The 14,635-nt window shown below is 43.6% G+C and overlaps 1 protein-coding gene across 6 annotated transcripts in view; it reads left to right on the forward strand.

Annotated features, from left to right (window-relative positions):
• eml5 (EMAP like 5) overlaps positions 1-14,635 on the forward strand; it is a 45,983-nt gene that overhangs the window by 3,205 nt on the left and 28,143 nt on the right. For all 6 annotated transcript variants that reach the window (XR_004576872.1, XM_020054447.3, XM_020054448.3 and 3 more), the window contains exons 2-4: positions 4,706-4,865; positions 10,122-10,220; positions 10,679-10,747. Coding sequence is in view for 5 of the 6 variants with exons in the window: in XM_020054447.3 (XP_019910006.1) it covers positions 4,706-4,865; positions 10,122-10,220; positions 10,679-10,747 (328 nt within the window). In the remaining variant the exon portion in view is untranslated. The remainder of the gene's footprint in view (positions 1-4,705; positions 4,866-10,121; positions 10,221-10,678; positions 10,748-14,635) is intronic.

The raw sequence follows: 14,635 nt of genomic DNA on the forward strand, positions 1-14,635 counted from the left end.
TGAAGGTGACCGTGTATACACTACATACTAAACAAGCCATATTATGTGCCACATATGCTAAAACAGTCTTGGTGAAGCACAGCATGAACATGCATGTTTTTAGAGTGAAGTCATGCATGTGTAGTTTAGCCTATGACGGTGATGCTAACAGTTGGGACAAGCTTTTTGCTCTTGCTCGTTTTCCAGCAGAAATTCATCAACTTCTACTTCTGCATTCTGGGTGGCGCACGCCTGTTCACAATCCTATGCTAGTACTACAGTCATTCATTCATTATCCAAAGCTGCTTATCTTGGCCAGTGCTGCTACAAAGCTCAACTATTTTCGACCCTCAATACCGTCCCTCTCCGAGCGCATCCTGACCCAACTTCCCTACACGTGCCCACACATGCGTACAGAAAGGCTCACACAATGATCTCCTTGTCTTAGTGCCTGGCTTTGATGCATGACTGCACGAGAAAAACATTTTCTGAAGTGCAGTGGTGCTTTCAGGTACTCTGTGTGGATTGGCAGTCGAGGTGGAATAATGCTGGCATACTAAAGAGCCTGCCAGTCTATTCCAATGTCGCTCCTGCACACAACCTCGGCAAGACACTTTGGGATGATATTATGAATAGTTCTGATTGGTCTCTGCATGGACAGACAGGTGCAGTACATGGTGTTTTATTGGCGGATGGATTAAACATGGCGTTTAGAAGCCAAGGACGAGACATACTTACTTAAAAAATGTGCTAATCCTCTACCTCCTTATAATCCTGGACAAGGTGACTGCTGCTTTAGTGTGATTCAGACTAGACCTGGAAACTAGCCACGTCAAGAGGTTTGTGTGGGTTTCTGCAAATGCGTTGTCATATCTGCCATTTCACTATGCGGCTTCGTATACCTGCACATATCCTCTTTCTTTTATCATTTAAGAGACATTTACATTTTGTAACAGATTGGGTTCAAGAAAAATGGCTTTCGTAGTGGCTTGTTTGTGAACATTCATTTTACACACATACGCACACACACACACACCATTATCCTAATAACTCCTGAGCCCCCTATTGAGCAAACATTTCCCCTTAAAGGTCCCTTGGCTGCCCCTCAATGGCCTTTGACGCTTCCCCTACTGGGCTCTGTGTCACCAGGACAGAGGGCCATCCTCCATACCGAGTTCCTGTGCCTCTGTGACTGGGGTTGACATTGGCTTCCCCTCAACATGCCCTATTCACTTAATGTGCAGAGTTAACCAGCACAGAACACCCACCTGCCTACCTAGACTAAGAGTAAGCCAAATAAACTGTTTATCAGACCAGAGGACTCCAGCACTGCAACTCTGTCCTGCCTGGTCCATTAGCTAGGGCAAGGAGGATGTTCTCTATTGTATGGTCTCTAGTTTTTAGTCACCAAAAACCAATGAATAACACACACAATGCTCCCAAGTGATTTATTATATACCCCACGTTTCGACCCACATAGGGTGTTCTTTCAAATGTTTGTCCCCTTATGTCAGTACAGGAAAAGGAAAACTCCCAAGAGAGTTATCACCACTGTCTGAGACGTGATTGATGTGTTGTGCCCCAGCTTAGTGCTGCCTTCATGGGGTGACTTGCAGTTTGGTTTGTCCCTTCTGTCCACAGCTCGGCGTTGAGAAGAGGATAGGTTAATGCCTCTGTCTTAACCCACTGTTACTGAAAAAGCAGTGTGCGACCGCCTTCACTGGGATAGTTCTCCTTCCTCCCACACACCCTCCAACTGTTCTGAGGAAAGAAATATACCTCTGCTTGGGAGCTGGGGTTTCTTTACTAAGGTCATTTCTGTACCCTCACATTTTAAAACAAAACTCCCATGTTACTGCAGCTGAGGTTCTCTGAATCTGTCGTGGACAAAACACTGAAAGACTTACTGGAATATGACTGGAGTAAATGCAACCTGATTGGATTTTCCGAGGGATATGTTCAGAGATACAGAGCACAGTTTTTTCCAGATGTGCGATAAAGAGGTTAATGGAACACCCAAACATGACAAATGTCAGTGAAATGCCTGGGAAAAGATAACTTAGGCAAAAGATTGTGAATCAAAATGCGCCTACATTTGGGATGTGTATTTCGTTGCGGCAACTAAGTAATCCAAGTAATCAGAGTGTGATGCTTGTATGGATGTCAACTGCAATATATTCCGTGCGCTAGCTATGCTACAAGCTTATTGAATGGGAGGCATTTAGCAGTATTTTTTTTCTAAACATGAAAGGAACAATTATTTCAAAATCGGACCACATTGTGCCCTGTTAACATGACATCATAATAGATTTCATGAGTATCCACTTTGTTAGATTAGAAGGACAGTGTTAGATAACTACAGGAATCTAACCAATCCCATCACCAAAGATTTCAGTCTGGAGCTTTCACAGAGGTTCCTCCAAGACCCTTTTCAAACCTTGTTCTTTTTTAAGAGGGAATGTTTCACTGGGGTCACATGAAATCACTGTTATGGATGATACATTGTCTCTTTTACTATCTTTACAAGACTAGAACGTTAATATCTCATACTCATAATTTTCACCGGGGCCAGCTACGAGAACTGGAAAGAATAACTCACTGTGCCCTTTCATAAAAAATAGGATAAACTGAAACAAGACCTAAGCTGTAATTTCCATTATGCGCTTTACACACTGTTAACAAGTCATCTGCACACAGACATGTTGACCATAAGCAATATAAGGAACAAGGTTTCATTTGGAAGTAATTCATATTCTTTTTGGATGCTCAGGTTGTCCTTAGTGTGTAGTCACCCATCTACAATGTACAAAGGTTCTTTCACCCTGTACACGTGTCTGTGTTTAATTTGGGATCTGAGTAAATGCATGGTATTAATATCAATGCGCGGTTGACCATCACACTCAGTTTGTGCTGTCTTACTGTATTTCAAAGACCACCAATCATTTTCTTATCCTTGTATTCTATTTTTAGTTGCTTGGATGTGATTATGTAATTCATATAAGAGAAGTGCTGCCTGGTTGGAGCGTGTTCTTGGTTGGGAAGGGGAGGAAGAGGGGGGATGAAGAGTAAATCTCATGTGGAGGAGTGAAGAAGACATGGTGATCTGGTGTCATAGCCACTGCCCTGTTCCTCAAGTCTGTCTGTCAGCCCATCTCAGGCATATATCTTACACAAGACTGCAGACAAATGGAGAAATTACACAAACGGGCTGAAAGTCAATTTTCAGAGTTGTGTGACAGAGTCAGAGAAATAGTTGCGGGAGCCCATTTTAAAATAAAAATATAAAAATTGTACTCCTGACACTCTAGCTTGGTTTTCCAGGGAAACCCAGGGTACCAGAGGTCCACCCCAACTCTGGGCTGACAGGAGTCAGCAGCCTGATGTTGTCTTGTCTCCATGGCTCTCTGAGCAAATAGACCCAGAATTCGAAGTTGTGGGCTGGAGGTCAAAAGTCAGGCAACCAGATTATAATCAAGGGAGCTCCGTTGCAATATGACATATGCAGTACGTGTATTACAGGACAAGGCAAGGGGAAGAATTGCCCACTGAATCATTCAGCCATGCCTGAAATGTGACTGGCGGCTGCTGGAAGGTGGATGTTTAGTGCATCAGACGGCAGGCTGTTGCTCGGATCCAGCGATGGAGGGGGAAAAGTGGGGCAGCAGAGTGGGGCAAGGATAGGCACCACCTTAATAGAATCTAGACGAGGGGGGGGGGGGACCAGCGTAAGCAGAAGGGAAGGGGTCAGGGTTGGTAGAGGCAGAGGGGAATGGATCAGGGTAGGTAGAGGCAGAGGGGAAGGGGTCAGGGTTGGTAGAGGCAGAGGGGAATGGATCCAGGTAGGTAGAGGCAGAGGGGAATGGATCAGGGTAGGTAGAGGCAGAGGGGAAGGGGTCAGGGTTGGTAGAGGCAGAGGGGAATGGATCCAGGTAGGTAGAGGCAGAGGGGAAGGGGTCAGAGTAGGTAGAGGCAGAGGGGAATGGATCAGGGTAGGTAGAGGCAGAGGGGAATGGATCAGGGTAGGTAGAGGCAGAGGGGAAGGGGTCAGAGTAGGTAGAGGCAGAGTGGAAGGGGTCAGGGTAGGTAGAGGCAGAGGGGAAGGGGTCAGGTTAGGCAGAGAGGGAGGAGTCAGGATAGGCTTTAATGGGTGTGGCCAGGTAGGCATTGGAGGAGGACTCAGGGTAGACTGAGGGAAGGGGGCCAGATAGGGGGAGAAGGACAAGTCAGGGTAGACTGAGTGGCAACCCTTGGCAGACGGAGAGGGAGTTAATAGGAGGTAATTATGATGCCTAGCTGTGCTTGTTCACCCTAGATGATATTGTGAAGGAGGCAAAGGGCAGGGGTCAGAGCATTAAATGTTCTTGAATAACTCAGTACAACATCCAAGAACTTCGGTATTGTGAGTGTATCTGATCCGGAGAGGTTTCTTTGGACCAGTTGTACTCCAGGGGGGTAAAGCTACCCCTCTGACTCACCATGTTTCTGCTCTGTCCTGTCACAAATCCAATGTGGCAGCATAGTCTAATAGCTTCCACTCTCTGATATTACTGGGCCTGCCTCTGCTTTGTCAACTCCCAGGCATGAAATGAAAGAGATAATCACTGATTGTTTGGCCTGCTGACTGAATCATCTCACTGCTCTTTCTAGTGGGTGCAGCTGGCTTCTTTTTTTCCTTTCCTCCAATTTTCTCTTTCTTTCTCTGATGTGTGTCTCTTTCTCCTTACAGTTTGGCTTTGCATCCGGAGCGGGTGCTGGTAGCCACGGGACAGGTGGGCAAGGAGCCTTACATCTGTGTGTGGGATTCCTACACTGTCCAGACTGTGTCCATCCTGAAGGACACACACACACACGGCATTGCCTGCCTGGCCTTTGACCTCGATGGACAGGTACAGTTGTGAGACAGCCCTTTGCTGGATGCAAAAGTTGAATGAACAATGACCTGTGTTTATAAGGTTTAATAGATAACAGCAAACAATGCTATGGAAGGCAACAGCATCCAGTCAGAACAATCTTGAACAGTGTGTATCATAAACATTGGCATTTGGTTAGGTAGAACCATGACATTTTACACCCATTCATGGTAAAGGCATTTCAAAGGTCAACACAGATGTTTTATGTATGTGACTGGACGTGGTTTCTGAGACAGTGGATCCCTTTTTCTCCCTTTTTTCAGTGGACGTTTTCCATGTAACGTTGTTTTCTGGTAATCCGTGTTTCCTTTGTACACCATAAATAAACTTGTTTTCCGTTTTTGGGGCAAAACCTTCATAGGCCAAGATTGTTATGTTACGGTACTGAGGCTATAATTAGAGGGTTTTTCATTTGCGTTGAAGTGATCGCAGAGAGAATTGCTAAATCCAAACATACAAAACACAATGAATTGAAATATTTATATTTATAGTATATAAAACTGTGTTTGTTGTTGTTTGCTCCTTGGGGTTTCAGGCTGGGTGTTTGTGAAAAGCACTTTGTGACAACTGCTGAAGTAAACAGGGCTTTTATATAAATACATTTGATTGATTTGAGTATTTTTATATAAAATATAAATGTTAAATAGTCTTGTAATATTTTAATAATTACCACCGCATTGGTAAGACAGGACTGGATGTGGTCGAGGGGCCTGGGCGTTGAGGAGACAGGACTGGATGTGGTCGAGGGGCCTGGGCGTTGAGGAGACAGGACTGGATGTGGTCGAGGGGCCTGGGCATTGAGGAGACAGGACTGGATGTGGTCGAGGGGCCTGGGCGTTGAGGAGACAGGACTGGATGTGGTAGAGGGGCCTGGGCATTGAGGAGACAGGACTGGATGTGGTCGAGGGGCCTGGGCGTTGAGGAGACAGGACTGGATGTGGTAGAGGGGCCTGGGCGTTGAGGAGACAGGACTGGATGTGGTAGAGGGGCCTGGCCTTTGAGGAGACAGGACTGGATGTGGTCGAGGGGCCTGGGCATTGAGGAGACAGGACTGGATGTGGTAGAGGGGCCTGGGCATTGAGGAGACAGGACTGGATGTGGTAGAGGGGCCTGGGCATTGAGGAGACAGGACTGGATGTGGTCGAGGGGCCTGGGCGTTGAGGAGACAGGACTGGATGTGGTAGAGGGGCCTGGGCATTGAGGAGACAGGACTGGATGTGGTAGAGGGGCCTGGGCATTGAGGAGACAGGACTGGATGTGGTCGAGGGGCCTGGGCGTTGAGGAGACAGGACTGGATGTGGTAGAGGGGCCTGGGCATTGAGGAGACAGGACTGGATGTGGTAGAGGGGCCTGGGCATTGAGGAGACAGGACTGGATGTGGTAGCTTTTGTTGTCCCTGTCGAAGCGGGTGTAGAACCTGTTTAACTCGTCGGTGAAGGCAACATCGCTGGCTGTGGGGGTGGGGTTCTTTGGCCGGTAGTCTGTGATGGCTTGGATGGCCTGCCACATGCGTCAGGGTTCGGAGTTGTTGTTGAAGTGCTCCTAAATCCACAGTTTGTGGTCATTTTTAGCCATCTTGATGCCTCTTTTCAGGTTGGCCCTGGATGAGCTTTAGGCCTCCGTATCGCCGGATCTGAAAGCAGCGTTGCGTGCCTTTAGCAGTTGTCGGACCTCTCTGTTCATCCACGGCTTCTGGTTGGGGAAGGTCTTTATTAGTTTATGGGTGGCGACATTGTTGGTGCAGATGTTTCTGTATGGGTGGCTTAAATGGCAAACAAACTCCAGTCTGTGTTGAAACTGGTGCTGTAGAAGTGAATCTGACCCTTCTGGCCAAACTTTGACAGTCCTCACTGATGGTTTCACACATTTAATGAGGGGTAAATACTTGGGGAGTAGGAACATTGAAAGATGATCAGACTCTCCCGGGTGGGGGAGGGGAATAGCTTTGTAAGCCTCCGGAACGCTTGTATACACATGGTCTAGTGCAGTGATCCTCAAACCTCTCCTGGGTCCTTCCCGAACATTCCATGTATTAGGTGTAGCCCTGATCTGGCTTACGTGAATCAAGCAGCCAGGGCTTGATAATTAGTTAAGGTGATTCAGGTGTGCTAGCTCTGGGAAACATCTAACACATGGAACGGCTTCGGGAGGCCCCAGGAAAGGTTTGAGAACCACTGTCTCCTCTGGTGGGGCAGGAGACATTTTGGTGGAATTTGGGAAAATCTTTTTCAGATTTTAATGGTTGAAATTCCCTGCAACCACAAAAACACCATCCAGGTGTTACATCTGCTGGTTGCTAATGGCAGCCTCCAGTTCATTCATTACTAGTTTAGCATTAGCATCCTTCAGTTGAAAGCCACTGTGCCTATAACAGTCTAAACAATTGTTGGATTACTTATTTACAGTGAATTGTGCTAGCTATTCATAATTTGTTATAAAATCTGTTTTCATTTGTATACGTTTTTATAATTTGTTAGTGTAATACAGTGCACCACTGTAAATGAGATCCCGGTCTCTGTTGTTCTATTTAAATAAGTTAAATAATAAAAAAATATACAGATGCTGTAGCCATCATGGACAATGGTTAAATGGGTGCAAATTACATTTTTAACTTGATGTGTGCTTGAAAACACAATTAGATCTTTTAGAAGAGTGTAAAGTAACTTAAGGGATGGCTTCTCTTAATACGGCTGCTAGATTTAGAAAGCACATCTCCCCCGTGTTAAGTGACTTTTGGCCTTTTATGGTAGTGTGCAGGAGTTTAATAGAGTTGTCCAAGGCATTATAAGCATTATTGCCTTCTGTCCTTGGAAGAATTCTTGTCAGCATTTTAAACAGTTGTTTACTGTTGAGTGTTTGCTGGAGTAATCACCTTTGAAAAATCTATTTGGATCAAGCCCTTAGTTTAAGACTCCTCAGAGTGGTTTTGCCTTCCCTGTTCACAGAGCTGGTTCAAGGAAATTACTTCATCCATTGGATAGAGTGGTCTGGGAATTGAGATGGGATGTGACAGTCTTGTAAAACAGTAACAGGCTCCAGCTCTCTCTTTCGTCTCTATGGATCAGGTCATGCTATTTTCTGGACTGAATAAATCCCATGTTCTGTATCCTCTTCCATAATGAAAGCAAAAATGTCTGTAATTTATTTATGTTTTAAGACAGAAATACTGAAACACTGCTATTTTTTTCAATATTGAAGGTACTTTATCCTAAAGGTAGACTAGCTGGCCAAAGTAGCCCATTGTATTCCATGAAAATGCAACTCCTAGCACTGGGTTGAGTATCTACCAGACTTGTTGTGGAATCCAGTGGGTTGCGTTCAGCCTATTTAGCCTAGCTGAAGGATGAAAAAGTATATTTAATTAGACATATGTTACTGTTTTTCACCGTGAAACTTGTTTTCAAGGCAGCTTTGCCCCAAAGGCAGAAATGACAGTGTATGATAAGTTGACTCAGTGATGAGGGCAGATGTTAAGTCACTCCATTTAATTTAACACAGTAAAGGGAAAGGTTATGGATGGTATATGGCCAAGGTTAGGTGAAGGGCAAGGGTTAACTTTAGGGTGTGATGTAGGGATTAACCCTGGTCAAATGACTTAGTCCATGCAGTTTCTTTGAATGTCTGCTACATTAAGTCACTGTAATGATCTGCATTCATGGTAGTAGGTTCATGCGCAGATCTTCATTTCTTTGTTTCATTGTCTTTAATGCTAATTTGCAAAAACTGGGTAGACGCTGAGGCTCGCGAAGTACACATGCCGCCATCTTGGTAGAGTCTTTAATTGACATTTCCTTCCCATAATCAAACAGAAGACCAAGCTAGGAGAGAAATAAAACTGCAGACAGTGTCAAACTAAGGCAGGCTAATGCACTGAACTCTTAAATAAAAGAAACACAGGAATGCCGCAAACAGGCTCGGTAACTTGTCGCCAACAACCATCAATATGACATACAAACAATGCTTCTACAAAGACTGAAGAGAAGACATTGACATATAAAGGGTAGAACTAACTAGGACCAGATGCAAACACTCAGGACTAATACAAACAGGTGTGACAATAACAAACTAGACACAAGCTATATTCAAGACACAAAGATATACAGACTAGGAAACAGAAGGCGGGACCAGGAACATAGAGGTGGCTAGGGGTGAACAAAAACAAACAGGTAGGACTAGGAAACAGAAGGCGGGACCAGGAACATAGAGGTGGCTAGGGGTGAACAAAAACATACAGGTAGGACTAGGAAACAGAAGGTGGGACCAGGAACATAGAGGTGGCTAGGGGTGAACAAAAACCAACAGGAAGGGCTAGGAACAGAAACTCAGTTACTAAACATGAACCCTTTTTGGCTCCGCCCTCACTGTTGAGGCAGCCAATTCTATACTTTCTGTCCTTTGGGCAGAGCTGCCTCCAGAACATGATTCATGATTAAAAACGCAAACCTGCCATTAGCGCAGCCAAGCATTTCTACCTGTAGGGTTTAGATGTACTTATGATAGGATCGGATGAACTTAAATGTCCCCAAGGGGAAAATTGTGTTAGACAGACAATACTGCTGTATACAGAAATAGACACTACACACTCAATATAATACATAGTTTGAACGTTATCCCTATCATACACATTGTACACATCTCTCATCCGTCTTCATGGTAGTACTTCAGAATACTCCGGTCCGAGCAGTTTTACCAGTGGTTACATCTGAATTCTCAGGTCCACACCGTTTTACCAGTGGTTACTGCTCAATTCTCAGGCCCAAGCAGTTTCGAGAATTATTTCACTTCTTTAATGCACATTTTTTCAACCAGGCTATTTCAGTCTGGCTAAATGAATCCCCACAGTTTGAACAATGTACTATCATGGGGGGGAGCTTCACCTTTCTCAAACCGTGATAAAGTGTTTCCCATCCCTTCCCGTGGATGCTCACCATGCCAGACACTGATTCAGTAGCGGATAAAAGTGGCCACCCACCACTGAACAAGGTGAAGCAGGGTAGAACTGGATTTATATAAGCATCTCCTGCTGCCGCCTACACACAGTGCTATGGAACCCCTTCCCCCTGAATCATACAGATCAGTCATACAGACCCAGAGCTAGATGCAGGGAGAACTGGCGCTGTTGCTGTATACCACTAATGCCTTTTATTGAATCATAACGGTCCTGCTGGTAATGTCACCAAACAATGTCGTTTAGAGCCGATCGTTTTTCATGAAATGTTTGCTCCATTGCAGTGTTTGGTCTCGGTGGGTCTGGACTCCAAGAATACCATCTGTGTGTGGGACTGGAGGAGGGGCAAGGTCCTGGCAGCAGCTCCCGGCCACACTGACAGGGTGACTGACTCCACTACTCCATCTAACCCTCTCTTTGTCAGGCACCAGACCCAGCATCATCCCCTTAATTACTGTACTTCTGAATGTAGCCAGCAGGATGGAGCAGCATAGAGGAGCCCAAAGGAGATGCATATAAACAAGTTAGACCTGATTGATCATTAGTATTCCAGATACTGTCTGAGGAGACTCTAAACGAATTAAATGGAATTAAATTAAAAAGGAACTGTCTGCTGCTCTAAAATACATACAACTAAAATACATACAACTGATCCACACAAACACATTTTCACCTACTGATCAGCACAGACACAAACGGACACACACTGATCAGCACAGACAGACCAACAGACACATTTCTGATCCACCCAGACAAACACTGACCCAGATGTATGTATCTTGTTGCATAGCATGTACCGTAATGCATTTAATTGTAAAAAATGTTTTGTTTGTTTTCACAGATATTTGACATCTCATGGGACTTGTACCAGCCAAGCAAGCTTGTTAGCTGTGGTGTCAAACACATCAAGGTACAGTACTGTTTGAATACAGTGTATTATTTTCTTAACTGGGTGACTCAAGGTCGTGAGCTGTCTGTGTGTTTCAAACTTGGTTGGATATTTAGAACATAGGGCTGCTGTCCATCTTGGCAGATAAACCAGTCTGCTCTTTAAGAAGCCTGAAGTCCTGTATCTGATAAGCATAATATTTTCCAAAAGTTCTGTAGCTATTTAAATAGTAAGGCACTCTTTTCCACTCTGTCTAATTTGCTTTATCTTCGTGGTCATATCAAAGCCCTAAGTGATATGCAAATTCTTTTTATCACGGAGTTCATGGCTATTAAACCATAATAAAACAAAAAGTAGGACAGGCAATGACTCATATAAATCTGTCTTTTTAAGTACATTTCTGTTAATGTGGACTGTGGAGGGGGAAAGATGATTATTTTTCATGGAGAATTCAGCAGTGTCTCTTGTACTCAGCTGCATAGAAATGTTTCCCTTTCAGTGTTGCATTTGAGATTTTTCTATTCAAACTGCTGCTGCACTCATTCCTCTTCCAGGAATGGATCTTTTTCTGCTTTTACATCAAAGAGATTGCATTTTCAATGAAGAACTAGGTCATTGAACACTATTATCACAATTGATGCTGATTCCCAAAACAGAATTTGTTGTGTTGACAGAATTTTATTTCTGGGTGCTTAAACACTGGGTATCTAATAACGCCTGCTTTTATTGGATGTTTTAAATTAGGTCAATTGAGTTGTTTTAAATGACTTTTGAGGACATCCCTGCAACATCAGGAGGTCATGGTGTGGTCCCCATGTTTGCTGGGTGTTGAGCCTATCCGTAATATGGAAGTACCATCATCTTGACACAGTTCAGAATGGATCTCACGGACGAATCTCTGTCCTTTTTGCCTGGACCTCATACTTCATGATAATACCCCTGTCTCTCAACACTTTGCAACAAACCAATACTCTGTCTCTCCTTCCTTTTCTAACTCTCTTTTTCGCTCTCCGTTTGAGTGTTTCTCTTGTTGTCTCTAGCCCTCTCTTTCTCCCTCTTTCTGTATCTCATGACGCTGAGGCCATCCAGCAATCGTGCCGCGTAATTCTGGAGCCTTCACCCTGTGGATCATGTGACATCTGCTCCGCGGCTCTGTGCTCGCTCAGCGATTATAGCACTCAATGCATCCAGGAGATTTAGCCCCAATAATCCCCTCACTGTAGTCCCAGGAAAACACAGTCTCTAGGACTGCATCTGCTGCTCCCACTTCAACACACAAGACAAGAGGATCCACCATTAGCTAAAATCATTGTGCCATCAGTGGGTTGCTGTGAGTTCATTTGGCTTTGACTGTGACCTTTGCTTGGCAGCTCTGGGCCTGGGACTTGCAGACAAGCATGCCTCTGGCTGTTAGATAATTAGTTTACTCCTTAAGGAGATCCTGCTCTGTGTCTACTGGTATAATGGTATTTTATTATCCAAGGCAGCAGCTATTCTTCTGGATGTCTACACAGAGATAAAATATATACATTTACAACGCTGTACAAAATCAAACATCCTGTAGTTACAGATTTTAGTTTACACTACTATTACTTACAGCAATTACATATTTATATTACACTTCTAAACACTATTTCATACAGTATTTACATATTTATTTAACATTTCCAAACACTATTACATACAGTATTTACATATTTATATTATACTTCCAAACACTATTACATACAGTATTTACATATTTTTATTATACTTCCAAACACTATTACATACAGTATTTACATATTTATATTATACTTCCAAACCGTATTACTTACAGTATTTACATATTTATATTATACTTCCAAACACTATTACATACAGTATTTACATATTTATATTATACTTCCAAACTGTATTACTTACAGTATTTACATATTTATATTATACTTCCAAACACTTTTTTTCAGACTGAGTACAAATGCGAGTACTTATATTTGGGTACTTGCCGATACTCGCCAAGTACCAATACCAAGTACTCAAAGCTGCACTAGGTAGGATTTTTCCTTTTCTTCTATAAACATGTTGTGGACTGGTTTCTGGTGTTTCCACGATTCTCTCGTCTTTTCACTTGACGAAAAGGTCAGTTACTCTTACCTATATTGATAGTTATTGTATCAGTGTCATTCATGAATGAAAGAAAAACAAACATTGTTGTGCCTCTTGAAACTCTGTCTACAAACATGTTTTTTATGTATTGCAATAATGTCATCCCTTTACATCAGTCTCTCTTCCTTGTCAACTTAACAGTTGACAGTACTTATTTAACATAATTCCCTACTAACCTAATTACTCCCCCTCAATTAATCATTCTTTAAAACTGTTCATGAATCGCCTCCCAGATTTATAACAGTCCCTCTCCAAACCTAATGAGCAAAAGCAAATTAACAATAGTAACATAATTTTATTTTCTTGTTTTTAGAAAAGTTCTCTATATTAACTTGAACTCTAACCATTTCTGAATGTTCTCCACCTTATAATATTCTTTACCTTATATAATTATATAATTAGTTTAATTTATATTTTACGCTACACAGTTTTTCCTTTGAAAATATAAACAACACACACAACCCATCACAGGCTTTTATTTTGAAGGCAAATTATGAAAATCTGAAGTGAAGGTCTCATAGACCTTCAATTAGAGTAGGGCGATGGGCGGCAAACCGCAAGCAGTTTTGCAAGTGGCGCGGTGCTCGATCCTGTGAGCGGTGCTGCTTTCTGTGCACACTTGCTCGCGGGTGGAGGCACCCAAAGTTCAAACTTTTGAGCGCCCGCTGCTCATGTCGACCAGTGAACAGTGTTCATGTTGTCAACCAATCAAACGCTCATTCCCTGACAAAAAAGAGGATAAATATATTATTGTTGGATTTCCCATAATTATACATTTTAACTTTGCACTCTGCAGACCAGTCTGGTCTTTCATAGCTCTGGACAGTGTTCAAGCCTAATGTAGGTCGCACAAACACATCCACACAGACACACACATCCACACGCACACACACACACATCCACACAGACACACACATCCACACGCACACACACACACACATCCACACACCCACACACACACATTATTCCACTCTCAGACAAACTCCTACAGACATTCTGTGCTGAGCTGTTCGGGAGAAATGCAGACAGTGATAATTTAGCGGCAGGGCAGGTTCTTTCTAAGCCTTTTTCAGCAATACCAGTTCATCAGCAGCCTGACACCATTTCATCAGTAAAGTGACACCAGTTCTGTGAACTGCGAGGATAACAAGTGTGTATGACAAACGACAAGTACGATTATAGTCCGTTCTTTATAATAAAGGTCACAGCGCCTCACGGTCAGCAACAACAGAACAATAACTCAGTGAGGTGCAGGTGAAACAGTGGCAAACATATAGAGAACATGATTAGTGATGGGGAGCAGGCTTGTCCATGGAGTGCGCTGCAGCCATCAGTCTCCAGCCGGCAGTTAGGATGCCGGTGAGGTGGAGCTCCGGTGAGGGAGAGAGCACGCAGCTCCACGCGAGGCAGCCGTTACAAGTTCATCAGTACTGTGACAACAATCCATCAGTACCCTGACACCAGTTCATCAGTACCATGACACCAGTTCATTAGTACCGTGACACCAATTCATCAGTACCCTGTCACCAGTTAATCAGTACCCTGTCACCAGTTAATCAGTACCCTGTCACCAGTTAATCAGTACCATGACACCAGTTCATCAGTACCGTGACACCAATTCATCAGTACCCTGACAACAATTCATCAGTACCCTGACACAAGTTAATCAGTACCATGACACCAGTTCATCAGTACCGTGACACCAGTTCATCAGAACCATGACACCAGTTCATCAGTACCCTGTCACCAGTTAATCAGTAC

Source organism: Esox lucius, chromosome 15 (assembly GCF_011004845.1).
Source record: "Esox lucius isolate fEsoLuc1 chromosome 15, fEsoLuc1.pri, whole genome shotgun sequence".
Classification (NCBI taxonomy): domain Eukaryota; kingdom Metazoa; phylum Chordata; class Actinopteri; order Esociformes; family Esocidae; genus Esox; species Esox lucius.